This window comes from Colobus angolensis, unplaced genomic scaffold (genome assembly GCF_000951035.1).
Source record: "Colobus angolensis palliatus isolate OR3802 unplaced genomic scaffold, Cang.pa_1.0 Scaffold465, whole genome shotgun sequence".
Lineage (NCBI taxonomy): Eukaryota > Metazoa > Chordata > Mammalia > Primates > Cercopithecidae > Colobus > Colobus angolensis.
In genome coordinates this window covers 53,727-69,029 of record NW_012118099.1, presented here as the reverse complement: position 1 = coordinate 69,029, position 15,303 = coordinate 53,727, and the positions used below count along the sequence as shown (strand labels likewise).

The following is a 15,303-nucleotide window of genomic DNA, read 5'->3' as shown; positions in this document are numbered from 1 at the left end:
TCATAAAATGAGTTAGGGAGGATTCCCTCTTTTTCTATTGATTGGAATAGTTTCAGAAGGAATGGTACCAGCTCCTCCTCTATTTAGTCTTTAGTATTGTGCAAATCGGCTGTTTCTTCATTAATTTTCTGTTTGATTGTCATCCTTATTATTGAAATTTCCTACTATTATTGTATTGCTGTATTTCTGCCTTTAGTTCTGTCAATGTTTGCCTCATATATAGTCATGCATTGCTTAAGAATAAGGATATGTTCTTAAAAATGCATCATTTGGCAATTTCACCATTATGCAAGCATAATAGAGTATACTCACACACACCTATGTGCTATAGCCTACTAAACACCTAGGGTACATGGTATAGCCTATTGCTCCTAGGCTACAAACATGTACAGCATGTTAATGTACTGAATACTATAGGCAATTGCAACACAATGCTAACTGTGCATCTAAACGTAGAAAAGGTAACACATTGCACTACAGTGTTACAACAGCTAAATGTCACCAGCTAGTATAATTTTTTTCAGCTCGATTTACTATAATCTTATGGGACAACTGTCATATATGCAGTCTGTTGTTGACTGAAACACTGTTACATGGCAAATGAGTGTATTTAGGTACTGTGATCTTGGTTGCAGATACATTTATAATTGTTATATCTTTCTAGTGGATTGATCATTTTATATTACATAGTATTTTTTAGTCTATTGTGACAGTTTTTTGACTTAAACCTGTTTTTTTTTCTGTATAAGTATAGCCACTCCTGCTTCTTTTCATTATCATTTGCATGGAGTGTCTTTTCCATGCCTTACTTTCAGCCTATATGTATCCTTAAATATAAAGTGACCCCCTTATAGATACCTTATGTTTGGGTCCTATTTTTTTATTCACTTAGCCACTTTATGTCTTTTGATTGGGAAGTTTAATTAATCTACATTTAAAGTAATTATTGATATGTAAGGATTTATTATTGCCATTTTGTTACTTGTTTTATTTTTGTCTCTCTTTTCCTGCTCTGCCTTCTTTTGTGTGTGTGTGTATGTGTTTGTGTTTGTTATTGGCATGTCTTGATTCCTTTCTCTTTTTCTTTTGTGTAACTTCTATAGGTATTTTCTTTGAGATTAATAGGGGTCTTATCTAAAATATGACAATCTATTTTATGTTGAAAACAACATCAATCTTATACAAAGTTCTACACTTCTCAAAGCTCTAATAAACATTTTATGCTTATGATGTCACAATTGACATCTATTTATATTATTACACATTAACAGATCTTTAAATTGATTTACTTACCATTGTTACACTAATATATAGTATTAAGTATTTGTCTATATATTTACCTTTACCAATGAGTTTTATATTTTGTTATGCTATCATATTGTGGTTTAGCATCCTTTTTTTTCAAGTTGAAGAACTCCCTTTAGGATTTGTTGTAAGACAATTCTAGTCGTAATGTGTTCCCTCAACTTTTGTTGGTCTGAGAAAGTATTTGTTTCTCTCTTTAAAACAAAACAAAACAAAAAACAAACAAACAAACAAAAAACTGCAGTTTTCCTGGTATAGTATCTTCCCGGCAGATTTTTTTTTTTTCTTTCATCCCTTTGAACATATCATCTCACTTCCTTCTGGCAGGGCAAAATTCCTGCTAAAAAAATCTTTGGGTAGTCTTACAATCATCCCCTTGTACATAACAAGTTGTTTTTCTCTTACTGCTTTCAAAATGATCTCCTATACTTTTTATATCTTGAATATAATGTGTCTCGGTGTGAATTTCTTTGGGTTAATTTTGTTTAAGATCTTTTGGGCCTCCTGGATCTGAATGTACATTTTTCTTCCTAGATTTGGGAAGTTTCCAGCCAATTATGTTTTCTAAATTGTATAGCACTGTGCAAATGGTAGAGGTTATGGCACAAGGGTGTTTCTGCTTTTATTACTGGTTTTAGTGTGGCTAGATTTACACAGTAAATCTAAGCCCTTCTGCTAGTTTCTGGACTTTTCATAATGGGAATTGATCCATTTATTCCTATTGAATTGATGTTTCTGTGATAGAAAAGAGAGTCCAGTTTTTTCTATTATACCATCTTGCCTATGTCACAAGAATTTTTTCACTTTTTAAAGAGATCCCTTCTAATCAGTTACTGAGTAGAAGAATTAATAAAAGTCCTCAAATGGGATGAAGTAGGAGATATTTAGGTAAGAACAGGAGGAGAAATAACACCAATACAGTTTCAAGAAAGGCAGTAATAGGTGAATAAATTTTCACTGAAGTAGAATTGTTGTCACCAATTTTGGATGTCAGCAATTTTGCATGAGTCACAGCTCAGTTTTAGATTACTTAAGGCAACTTGTTTTATCTCTTGGAATCTTAGTTTCTTCAAGATTATGGGTTTTAAAAAGTTTTTACATGTAATATAATGTACTTACAAAGGTAAAATATTATTTTTTACAATTTCTAAGAACATTTTTATTATTTTCTTCTTTATTTCTTTGTTGCCCCTGGAATACAGAAATCTGTGAGAATTATCTACTTATAATTATTATTCTGTATCTCTTGGTAGTATAAATTTAACTTAGTGAAATTTAAAATAAATCCAAAAGTCAGAAGTCTGATATTCCTCTAGTTTATTTATTAGAATCACAATTAATATTGAAAAGATAACTACTTTTATCCTTGGTTTCCAGTTAGAATTCCAGAAGTTAATTATTTTTATATGTTTTTGTAATTTCTTTTTTTTAATTTTTAATTTTAATTTGTTAGCTTCTATTTTAAGTTCAGAGATACAAGTGCAGGTTTGTTACGTAGGTCAACTTGTGTCATGGGGATTTGTTGTACAGGTTATTTTATCACCCAGGTCACTATCACTAAGCTTAGTACCCATTAGTTATGCTTCCTGATCCTCTCCCTCCTTCCACCCTCCACCCTCCCAAAAGGCCCCAGTGTATGTTGTTCCTCTCTGTGTCTCCATGTGTTATCATTTAGCTTCCACTTATAAGTAAGAACATGCAGTATTTGGTTTTCTGTTCTTGTATTAGTTTCTAAGGATAATGGCCTTAAGTTAAGCTCCACCCATGTCCCTACAAAAGACGTGATCTCATTATTTTTTATGGCTGTATAGTATTCCATGGCATGTGTGTACCACATTTTCTTTATCCAGTCTACTATTCATAAGCATTTAGTTTGATTCTATGTCTTTGCTATTGTGAATAGTGCTGTGGTGAATATACACATGCATGTGTCTTCATAATGAAATGATTTATAGTCCTTTGGGTATATGCCCAGTAATGAGATTGCTGGGTAGAATGGTATTTCTGTCCTTAGGTCTTTGAGGAATTGCCACACTGTCTTCCACAATAGCTGAACTAATTTACTCTTCCACCAACAGTGTATAAGCATTTCTTTTCCCCCACAACTTCACCAGCACCTGTTATTTTTTGACTTTTAACAATTGCCATTCTGGCTGGTGGCTTATTGTGGTTTTGATTAGCATTACTGTAATGATCAGTAATGTTGAACTTTTTAAAAATATGATTGTTAGCCACATGTATGTCTTCTTTTGACAAGTGTCTGTTCATATCTTTTGCCCACTTTTTATGGGATCTTTTTTTTTTTCTTGTAAATTTTGTTTAATTTTCTTATAGATGCTGCATGTTAGACATTTGTCAGGTACGTAATGTGCAAAAATTTTCTCCCACTCCCTAGGTTGTTTACTCTGTTCATAGTTTCTTTTTCTTTGCAGTAGCCCTTTAGTTTAGTTATATTCCATTTGTCAATTTTTGCTTTGGTACAGTGCTTTTGGCATCTTCGTCATGACTTATTTGCTTGTGTGTGTCCTGGATGGTATTGCCCAGGTTGTCCCCAGGATTTTCATAGTTTTGGGTCTTACAGTTAAGTTTAAAATTGATATTGAGTGAATTTTTGTATATAGTGTAAGGAAGGGGTCCAGTTTCATTCTCCTGCATATGGCTAGCAAGTTATCTCAGCACCATTTATTGAATAGGAAATGCTTTTCCCAGTGCTTGTTTTTGTTAGGTTTACTGAAGATAACTGTAGGTGTGTGGTCTTATTTCTGTGTTCTCTATTCTGTTCTGTTGGTCTATGTATCTGTTTTTGTATCAGTATCATGCTGTTTTGGCTAATGTAGCCCTGTAGTGTAGTTTGAAGTTGGGTAGCATAATGCCTCCAGCTTTGTTCTTTTTGCTTAGAATTGCCTTGGCTAGTCAGGCTTTTGTGTTGTTGTTCCATATAGATTTTTAGTATTTTGTGGTTCTGTGAAGAATGTCAGTGATAGTTTAATAGGAATAGCACTGAATCTATAAATTGCTTTAGGCAGTATGGCCATTTTAATAGTATTGATTCTTCTTATCCATAAGCATGGAATGTTTTTCCATTTATTTGTATTATCTTTGATTTCTTTGAGCAGTGGTTTGTAGATCTCCTTGTAGAGATCTTTCACTGCCATAGTTAGCTGTATTCCTTGGTATTTCATTCTTTTTGTGATACTTGCGAATGGGAGTTTATTCCAAATTTAGCCTTAGGCTTGACCGTTTTTGGTGTATAGGAATGCTAACAATTTTTGCACATCGATTTTGTATGCTGAGACTTTGCTGAAGTTGTTAATCAGCTTAAGAAGCTTTTGGACTGAGACTATGGGGTTTTCTAAAAGTAGGATCATGCCATCTGCAAACAGAGATAGTTTGACTGCCTCTCTTCCTATTTAGATGGCCTGCAAGGTGCTGTGAAAGTGAAGTCTGCAGACCATCACTGCTCGGCACCCTGGATTCAGCCTCTTTCCTAGGAGTATGTACAGGGACCTGACCTCCTGCTTTGCTGGAATTGCGGCTACTTTTGCCAGGAAGCCTAGAAAGCAAGAGTATCTAAGATCCTGGCTCCCCTTGTATGCCTGAGCAGCTGCTCTGCTGAAACTCTACATAACCCTGTGTCAGACTGCAGGCCCTGGTGGAGTGGGTTCATGATGTATCTCCTGACCTGAGGGTTGCAAAGATCTGTGGGAGAAGCATGGTTTCCCAGGGTCACACATATCACTCACTGCTTCTCTGAGTGGGGGAGGTTTGCCTGACTCCATGTTGCTCCGGGGTTGGACATCATTCTGCCTTGCTTTTCTCCATTCTCCATGGGTTGAGTTGTTTCCTTGATTAGTCTCAACTGTAGTACCTGAATGTTTCACTTGAAGGTGCTGTATTTACTCGCCCCTTCCTTTTCTCTCCACAAGAGCCACACACCTTAGCTGCTTCTAGTCAGCCGTCTTGGCCACAGTAATTATTTTTAATTAATACATTTTCATAATTGACAATTAGAAAAGGTCATGAAATTTCAAGTTAAGCAAGTTCTACTCAGTGTCTTCATTATTCATCTACCTTTTGGCATCCTATTTGCTATTGTGCTTCAATCAATTACCACATTCTAATAAAAGAATCAGCTAACTTTTAAAGTTTGGTTTTCCATATTACCTACAACAAAATATGGACATATAATACCTCAGTTCTCTTCAGTTTATTCTGTTGAATATTTGTTTAATATATGTAATGATCAAATATGATGATATATGCAAAACAACAATTGCACTAATATATATTATATACATATATAGTGATACATATATTATCATTATCATTATTAGTATTACTATAATATAACAATATTCTGAAAATAGTGTCCTAGAATTATTTGTATCCTACTATCCAAAAGTATATTCCGAATTTTTCCACCCCTATCTCTATTGTTATCTCCTCTGAAGTTCAAGAGTCCTCATGACTACCCTCTCTTTTGACACTAACTGCAAGTTTGGGGTCTCCAGAACCACTCTCCCTTCTAACACCAACGGCAAGTCTGGAGATCTCTAAGACATCCCTCATGTTTGACAATTTGCTAGAAGGACTCACAGACTTCAGCAAGGAAATTTTACTCATGGTTATGGTTTATTACTGTGAAAGGATATACATTAAAATCAGCCAAAGGAAAAGGTGCACAGAGCAGAGTCCAGGAGAGACTCAAGCACAGAGCTTCCCATTATCCTCTCCCAGAGAAGTTATGTGAAGAACATTTACTTCTAGCAATGATGCGCGACAATATACATAGAGTATGGTCGACTATGGAAGTTCACCTAAGCTTTGCAATTTACAATTTTTATTTGGGCTTGGTCATACACACTTAGTTAACTGCCTGCAGCATGGCTTTCTCTAGTATCCGGCCCACCAATGTTCAAGCTGATACAATGTGGTCCAAGTCACACCCCCCCATGAATCAAATTTTATAGCATAGACTATTTAACATACCCAAAAACCCCAGGTAAATAATGTCATTTTTATTAGTCAGGACATTCCAAGGCCTATGAGATTACCACCCAGAGCCAAAGACAAAAGCCACCCCTCTCTTTGAGCATGGTTAATTCTTTAGTGCACCTTTCCCAAGTCCAAACTATCAACACTTTGCTTCTAGATTACTTCAAAAAGTTAAATGTCTTCCTGCTTCCCTCTTACATTCCGTATAGTCCACTTTCTACCAAGAAGCGAAAAGGTAAAATGTGACAGTTCCCTTTCTCGTTTAAAAAGCTATAATACAAAGTAGCAGACATACAGGATGAACAAGTCTAGAGAGCCAGTGTAGAACATGAAGCTTATAGGTAATAAAATTGTAGACGAGGAAAATGTACCTTTTACTAGTATTCTGTTGAGAGAGGAGTGAGTTGTTGACTAATATTTAATAAGCATCTTATGATTTTGAATTATTAAAAAAAAATGCCATGATAGTTCTTCTTTATACTGAGAATAAAATCTAAACTCTTTTCCATGGCCCACAAATTGGCTGTGATCATTCAGAGTGTACCTAAGTAAAGGTCATACCTACCTGATATAGTCTTGTCCCATGACCCTCGTTGTCCTGTAATACATTCACTCTGTCTTTTCTCCTGTTTCTCTAAACTATCAAGCTATTCTAGGTTCAAAGCCTTTGCATTTTTCACCCTCCACTCTTGGAAATGCTTTTCCCTTGTTCCTTCAATGATTAACTCTTTTTCATCAGCTAGATCTTAACTTGACCATCACCTCCTCATAGAAGTTTTGCTCTCATTCTGTCTACAGTAGTTTTCTTCTTCTAGTTATTGTTGGTCCTATCACCATCTTCTATTCTCATGATATTCATAATAAACTGATACTTTTATATTTACTTTCTTTATATCTGTCTCTGTCCATTGGAATTAAGTATACCCAGAGAAGCAGTTTGTCTTTTTCTTTAGTACAGAGAACAGTGGCTGGCGTCTAGCATTCATTCACTCAGTAAATATTAGTTAAATGCATGGCTGGCTGACTGGTTCTTGTCCAACTGATAGTTTCTTAGCGTTGATCTAGTTCCTTCAACTCTACATGGCATTGCATAATCAGTGTTTTGAACCACATTCTACATTTGAATTACGTTTAAGTGGCACATTTGATTTTGTAGTATCGTATTATATTTGACAGAATTTCAAAGGCTATACTCATTTACACTCATTCATGTAAGTATAAATATTCATATTTTGCTTTCACTAAATATATGAAATCTAAGTATCTTCAGTGGCAATTAGAGGCTACCAAAGGGTTCAAACACTAGAATAAGGTATTACTACTACAAAGTAAAGTGCATAATATTGGTTTTCAAGTGCAGTGGTGGTTTCTTAATAAAATTTTTGAATTTATTAAGAACTCATTTTGGTTTGGCTTTTTTATATCCTAGGATACTGTCTGCTTAGCTGCGGACACAGACATATTTTCTCTCAGTATATTTAAAGTGACATCTTTGATAGCTGCCACAGGGTCACTCAAAGCAGAATAGGAGAGTGCCTTATGCTACAGCTTGGTCCCTTGTTGAAACATTTCATAGCAGGCATGCTTCTCAGCAAATGTCTAGATGTGCAAATTAGAATGTGGTCTACTTTTTATGACAGTTGTAACACATACCATCTGTCTTTATAAGGTTTTTTTCATCATTAACTGTCAGTCAATTGGATGTAATAAATTCTCTCTGTGAATATTATTCATCAGCATCACTTCAGTTGAGTTTAAATCAACAGGTGAACAGCTCACTTTTAAAAATATGAATGGAATTTAAAAGGAATTATAACTTTCTAAAACATAACTATCAGAATATATATTGTGGTTTCTCGTTGATCTTGTGGATTCTAAAACCAAACTATATTCTTTTTGATAATTCAACTATTGTAGTTTTATAAAATATTGACCTTCAAAAAGTGATAATTTAAAATATATAGAGGAAGGTGGTTTGTATGTATTTTTGTTAATCATTTGTGTTAATGTTGAGAGTATGTAAGTAAATGTAGAAATTAGTTAAAATTCACTGTATGTTTTATTTGTAATATTGTTCAAAAACTTATTTTTTCTCTGAGGCTCACAATCCAGAATTATTTGATTGTGTTTCCTTACTTGTATTGACTTCAAGCTAATGACCCACAAATCAACAATCTCACTCTTGCTATTTTACTTGCATTCTAGCCATATTTTTACAACAAACTACAGGACATTGAACATTAGATTCCCCCTTCCCATGCTACATTTTCCAAATATTTATCTTCTTTTTCGTAAAAGTGACTCTTCTACACACTCTTCTCATTTCTTCAAGTGGTTTTATTATTGTTTCAGTCTCCAGAGCTTAAAAATATACTTCTCCTTTCCCCTTTATTTCTGCCTCTTTCCCCATAGCTAAGAAGTCCAATTAGATCTTCTCCACAGTGTCTTAGGTTTGTGTACCTTCCTTGCCAATCTCCTGCTGCCCATTGCAGTAAAGACCTAGGTTACCTCATAAAACTATATTGGTTTCCCAGTTTATTGCTTGAATAAACATGACATTGCATTGAGCAGACATAACGTTACTCCCTTCCTCAAACATCTACCATTTAATCTGATCCCATTTATCTTTACATAACTTTGGTACCTTATCTTATTTTTTGTTTTTTTTAACCATAGATCACTGTAGCCTCAAACTCTGTGGCTGAAGTGATCTTCCCAACACAGCCTCCTGAGTACAGATGTGCACCACCATGCCCAGCTAATTTAAAAAAAAAAAAACTATAGAGATAGGGTCTCAATATTTTGCCCAGGCTAGTCTTGATCTCCTGGCCTACCTCAAGCAATCCTCCTGCCTCAGCCACTGAAAGTGCTGGGATTACAAATGTGAGCCACCGTGGCTGTCCTCTTATTTATTTTTAGCATAAACTCTCCGCTTCAGCTTCATTTGAGATCTTTACTATCATCTCTTCCCTTCTCTCTCTGTCTAACTACCTCACTGCTGGGGGCCATATTCCTGATCTAAATATCTTGATTTGCTGTGGACTTTCCCAGTTTTGTCCTTGAAAGCTTGTGTTCCAAGAAACCCTTCTGCCCCAGGCAAAGGGACATAGTTGTTCTCTCTACCTACTTCCCTAAATCAGTAAACAGATTTTTGTAAATTAGATCTACTATGTTGTAGGCACTTCGTTGTAGGCACTTTACTAAATGCTAAGAATATCTGAGCAAATAAAAGACATTCTGTCTTCTCCAGTAGTTTAGAATCCATAGGTGAGATATGCAATTACAATATGATACAATACATTAGGCACAGGGGCACCTAGCTAGCCATGGGGATTCAGAGAAGGATTCCTAGAAGAAAGAACGCAGGAGAATGGATAGAAGCCAGGTGTAGTGTGGAGTTATTTTTGGACAGGATAACTTCTGGCTAAGTGAAAAGTGTATACAAGGGCTAGAAGATTAAATGAAATGTGTATTCTAGAACTTCAAGTAGTTTTGTCTGTTTATAGTGTATTAGCAAGAGGGGTGGGAATAAAGGAGTGGTGATAGATGTGTTCAAAATGATGTCATATTAGAAAGACAGTAATTACCTGGCCATGTGATTTGGAATTTACATAGGGACAAATGGCAATCCTTTGCTAAGTTGTGAGTAGAGAAGTAACATAATGAGATTTAGAAAGGTCAGTTTGCACAACATGGATTAGTAATGGTGAAGCAGTAAATATAAGACAGGAAGATGAAAGAACTAGGAAGCTATTACAGTGTTTATTCTCAGAGCTAGCCTTTTTTAGATATCCTTCCATTTGAAATATTCCACCAATATCTTCCTCTGCACTTTTCCCAAATTTACCTATTGGACAAGTCTTGTAAACTCATACTTTCTCCAGTCCTTTCCTTACTCTTCTAGCCCTCATTGATCTCTTGCTTTTGTGATTGTTATATCAATGACCATCATCTTTTCATTTAACAGTTACCCTCTAATTTCTCTTACAAATTATTCTAGTCTCCCAGACATGCCAATTACTTGAAGACACAGACTATCTTTTTCTCACCATAGCCAAAACTATTCACAAAGACAATGGTTAAAAAAAAAACCCAAACCTTACATTTGGGCTTTTTTATTATATTCCAAATGTTCAGTGCAAAAATATTAATGACATTCATTCAAAAAACTTGTTTTATATTATATGTTAATTCAAATATTGTGGTATCTCAATTTTAATTAGTAAAGTTCTTATAAGGAGAAAGTGACATTTCAAAAATAATTGCCTGCTTAACTGTAGCTTCCTACTTCCAGCTTATACTTTCTCTCCTAAAGTTCCAATAATAGAAAAGGTAGATGATACCTTAAGATTGGAAACTGGATATATGCCTTTCTCCTCCTACTTGTAAAACATGTACATACTTTCTCTTCTGCCTCCTCTTTCTTTCAAACTCTTTCTTTCCTATGAATGGAATGGAAGGTCATGACTGGAAAGAAAAGTACTTGTGTAAATTGGAGAGACTGTGCTGCATGGGACAGGATTAGATCAGCCTTTACCTGCTCTATCATTCATTCAACAGCTGTCTGATGCCAGGGAGCTTTCTAAGCAGGTTCGAGTTTATATGTTCCCTTTTATTATTCTAACTATATATAATAACATCTACATAGCAGGATTGTAGTGAGAACTAAAATTGGACGACATAGTTGGTACCCGTATGTGTACTAGCTATAATCATAATGATGATGATTATTAACCTGCATTATGAAAACTAGATTCATTTGGAAAAGTTGGGGATTGTGACTTTTCAGGTTATGCTTCTATCTTTATTCAAAAAGTGCAACAATCATCAATGGACTGTCACCAGGGTTTTGGAGAAAAGTGCAATATGGAATTTAAAGGGCTTTAAAACTCTTTCAGTTCCCTTTCTGAACCATTTCCTCTTCTTGTTCTTCTTATCTGCTTCACGTACTCATTATTTTCATGTTGCTTTTTGACTAAGTTCATCTCCTCTTTGATAACTGTATTATTTTATTCCCCAAATTTATTTCTCCCACATCTACCTAAATTGGAATTCCTTTTTCCTATTACTGCGTGGAAATGTACAATATCTAGGTAAGAAATAATTACCATAAAGAGTAAATAGAAATGTCTTTCTCCTTTCTCTAAGGAAAATACATATTTTGAAAGTGGAACTTGATAATGTATATAAATTGCTAATTGCTGTGTAAGTTCTAGGAGTGTCTTAGAGTTTTTAAATTTCTGTTTTCATTACTTTTTCCTATATTCCAATTGATTTATTTCACTATTATTAAAATGAATTTTTCAGCTTATAATTATAACAGTAGTTTTTGTATGCTTTTCACATGATTTAAACATTTTCTTCTTGGTTCAAATGCCATGTTTCATAATGTTTGACTTTTTTAATAACGGGAAGTATTTTTCTGGTTTTTCTACTTTATTATAAAAATTCACCATGGTGGTCTGTGTTCACATTCCTTTGAACAGATTTCTCTTTACTTGAATTCTAAGAATTTGTTTTGTATATGTAGTTCACAGTTTACCAATTTAACTTTTAAATTTATGAAGTGTACCAGTTAGGTGCAGTTTTTCTTTTCATGTGGTTAGAAATTTTAAAATGATCTGTGGTCTTTTTTAAATGTAAAGGAGAGAAAGCAGTGAAGGGTCAGAAATTTCCACAGCTTAGAATTTCAGACTTTAGAATATTATTATGAATTATGGTAAAATTGGTTTCTTCTTTTTCACACAATCTTACTTTAGCAAGGTGAATAAAATGATAACTCCCAAAGACTTTTCCTTTTTAAACAGGTGATCAAGTAGTCTGGACTGGTTACTATGGCTTAGTGTATAACCTGGTGAAAATTTCATGGGAACTTCAAGGAGATAAAGAACAGGATGGACTTAGAAATATAATATGGCAAACATTGCAGAAAACAAAGGATTATGAGGAAGATATACGAATCCAAAATGCAATCAATATCGCTCAGGTAAGGTAAAACACTAGGCAATAAATATGTACATCTATCATTAGGAAGCATGGTTGTCATTTCTCTCCATGGTAAAAGGAATGTCTACATTCAATGAGTATTAGCGACTTACAGCTGATAATAATATTTTTAAAACTTAACACTGATCTATTTTTGATTAAAGATAGGAGAGTTGAGCTCTAGATAATAGTGTAAAGGCCTCCAAAAGTCTGTAATAGAAACAGAATTAAATTCATTTAACATATTTAGGGAAAAGTACACCTCAGTAAGGGGTGATTCCACCATGGAACTCTGACTTGGTGGGAAATTCTGATAGAATTTTAGGTACACTAGATTGAAGTAACATGTTAAGCCATGATTCTTTTTCTCTTTTGTTGATGAAGATGTTTAGAAAGTAATGGAAGTTTTAAGGAGCGTAACACAATCCTCTAATTTGAGGGCTATGTTAGGATGGGCTGTGAAAGAGCTGTGTAGGGGTGCTTTTACTACCTCATAACAAGGGCTGCCAAAAGAGGCAGGCTGTGGGTAAGATTCAAATAGTAGGGGTAAGGGGCGGTTTTATGATATAGCTTTTTATGATGTTAGGAATCCAGAGACCTATTCTCTCACTTGAGCATTTCCTCCCTTGTCTAGTTCAGTGACCAGAAATACCAGGAAGAAGGCTGAACATAGCCATATTATGACACTGGACTAGAGAAAGGGTAAAGGTGGCCCTAACTTCAGAGATTTCAACACACATAGAAAATGAATAGGTAAAGGTAAAAGTTCCTTTGTTGGGTGACCCTCTAGCTCCAAGACTCTTCCTTCTCCTCTCAGCCTGCTTGACTACTATGTTTATATTTATATTTAGATATTATACTATATATAAATCAACCTGTATCAGCTAGCCTTCTAAATTATAATTTAGAAGCTTAAAGGGCATCCTGCAGTTAGTGAGAGGATGTAAGAACTTCTATTTTTATATTTTGGGTAATAACACATTAAACAACTACCATATTAAAGTAAAAACACACAGAAACATCTGTTTTTTTCAATGCTGTATCCCAATACGCACAATAAGTCCTCAATACATATATATTGAATGAACAATCCAAATGGGTTCCCTTTAAATATTAAAATACATGCTATAACTATGTTTAATAATTAAATTTAATATTGATGAAATTAATGGCAAAATTATTTTAAGATAAAAATCAATAATTTTATTATTAAAAATAACAAAATTAAAGAGTAGCATCTGCAATTCTTTGGAAATTAAACATGCCTTGATAAATGATATGGTTTGTCTATGTCCCCACCCAAATCTCATCTTGAATTGTAGCTCTCGTAATCCCCATGTGTCATGGAAGGTACCTGCTGGGAGTTAATCGAATCATGGGAGTGGGTTTTTTCCCATGTTGTTCTCATAATAGTAAATAAGTCTCATGAGGTCTGATGGTTTTATAAAGACAATTTCCCTGCACACACTCTCTTGCCTGCTGCCATGTAAAACATGCCTTTGCTTCTCCTTCACTTTCCACCATGATTTTATGGCCTCTCTAGGCATGTGGAAATGTAAGTCCATTAAACCTCTTTTTCTTTATAAATTAGCCAGTCTTGGGTATTTCTTCATAGCAGTATGAAAATGGACTGATACAGTAAATTGGTATTGATAGAGTGGAGTGCTGTTGTAAAGATACCTGAAAATGTGGACACAACTTTGGAACTGAGTAACAGGCAGAAGTTGGAAGAGTTTGAAGAGCTTAGAAGAAGATAGAAAAATGTGGGAAAGTTTGGAACTTCTAGAGATGTGTTGAATGGCTTTCACCAAAATGCTAATAGTGATGTGGACAATGAAGTCCAGACTGAGGTGGTCTCAGATGAAGATGAGGAACTTGTTGGGAACTGGAGTAAAGGTCGCTTTTGCTATGCAAAGAGACTGGCAGCATTTTGCTCCTGCTCTAGAGATCTAGGAACTTTGAACTTGAGAGAGATAATTTAGGGTATCTGGCAGAAGAAAATTCTAAGTGACAAAATGTTCAAGAGGAAGCAGAGCATAAAAGTTTGAAAAATTTGCAGCCTGCATCCCATTTTTTTGGGAAGGAATTCAAGCCTGCCACAGAAATTTGCATAAGTAACAAAGAGCCAAATGCCAATGACCAAGACAAAGGGGAAAATGTATCCAGGACATGTCAGAGACATTCCCAGCAGCCCCTCCCATCACAGTCCTGGAGGCCTAGGAGGGAAAAAATGGTTTCCTGAGCTGGTTTCCCCCCTGCTTACCACCGTGCATCCCAGCAACTCTAACCATGGCTAAAAGGGGCCAAGGTACAGCTCAGGATGTGGCTTCAGAGGGTGCAAGCCCCAAGCCTTCGCAGCTTTCATGTGGTATTGGTCTTGCAGGTGTGCAGAAAACAAGAATTGAGGTTTGAGAACCTCTGTCTAGATTTCAGAAGATGTATGGAAATGTCTGAATGTCTAGACAACAGTTTGCTTCAGGGGCAGAGCCCTTGTGGAGAACCTCTGCTAGGGCAGTATGAAAGGGAAATATGCGGCTGGAGTCCCCGCACAGAGACCCCACTGGGGCACTACCTAGTGGAGTTGTGAGATGAGGGCCGCCATCCTACAGACCCCAGAATGGTAGATCCACTGACAGCTTGCATTCAATGCCAACCCATGAAAGCAGATGGGTGGGGCTGTCCCCTGCAAAGCCACAGGGGACAGAGCTGCCCAAGACTGTGGGAGCCCACCTATTGCATCAGCATGATCTGGATGTGAGACATGGAGTCAAATGAGATAATTTTGGAACTTTGAAGTTTCATGACTGCCCTGTGGGATTTCGGATGTGCATGAGGCCTGTGACCCCTTTGTTTTGGCCAATTTCTCCCATTTGGAATGGGCATATTTACCCAATGCCTGTACCCCCATTGTATCTAGGTGGTAACTAGCTTGCTTTTGATTTTTCAGGTTCATAGGTGGAAGAAATTTTCTTTGTTTTAGATGAGACTTTGGACTCGGACTTTTTTTTTTTTTTTTTT

The 15,303-nt window shown here is 35.6% G+C and overlaps 1 protein-coding gene across 1 annotated transcript in view; it reads left to right on the top strand.

The window, feature by feature from the left end:
* The window catches only part of TMEM232 (transmembrane protein 232), a gene marked incomplete at its 3' end in the record, with an annotated part of 213,786 nt that overhangs the window by 156,830 nt on the left and 41,653 nt on the right, over nucleotides 1-15,303 (top strand). Inside the window, exon 13 of the mRNA XM_011958287.1 lies at nucleotides 12,108-12,286. Coding sequence (XP_011813677.1) covers nucleotides 12,108-12,286 — 179 coding nt within the window. The remainder of the gene's footprint in view (nucleotides 1-12,107; nucleotides 12,287-15,303) is intronic.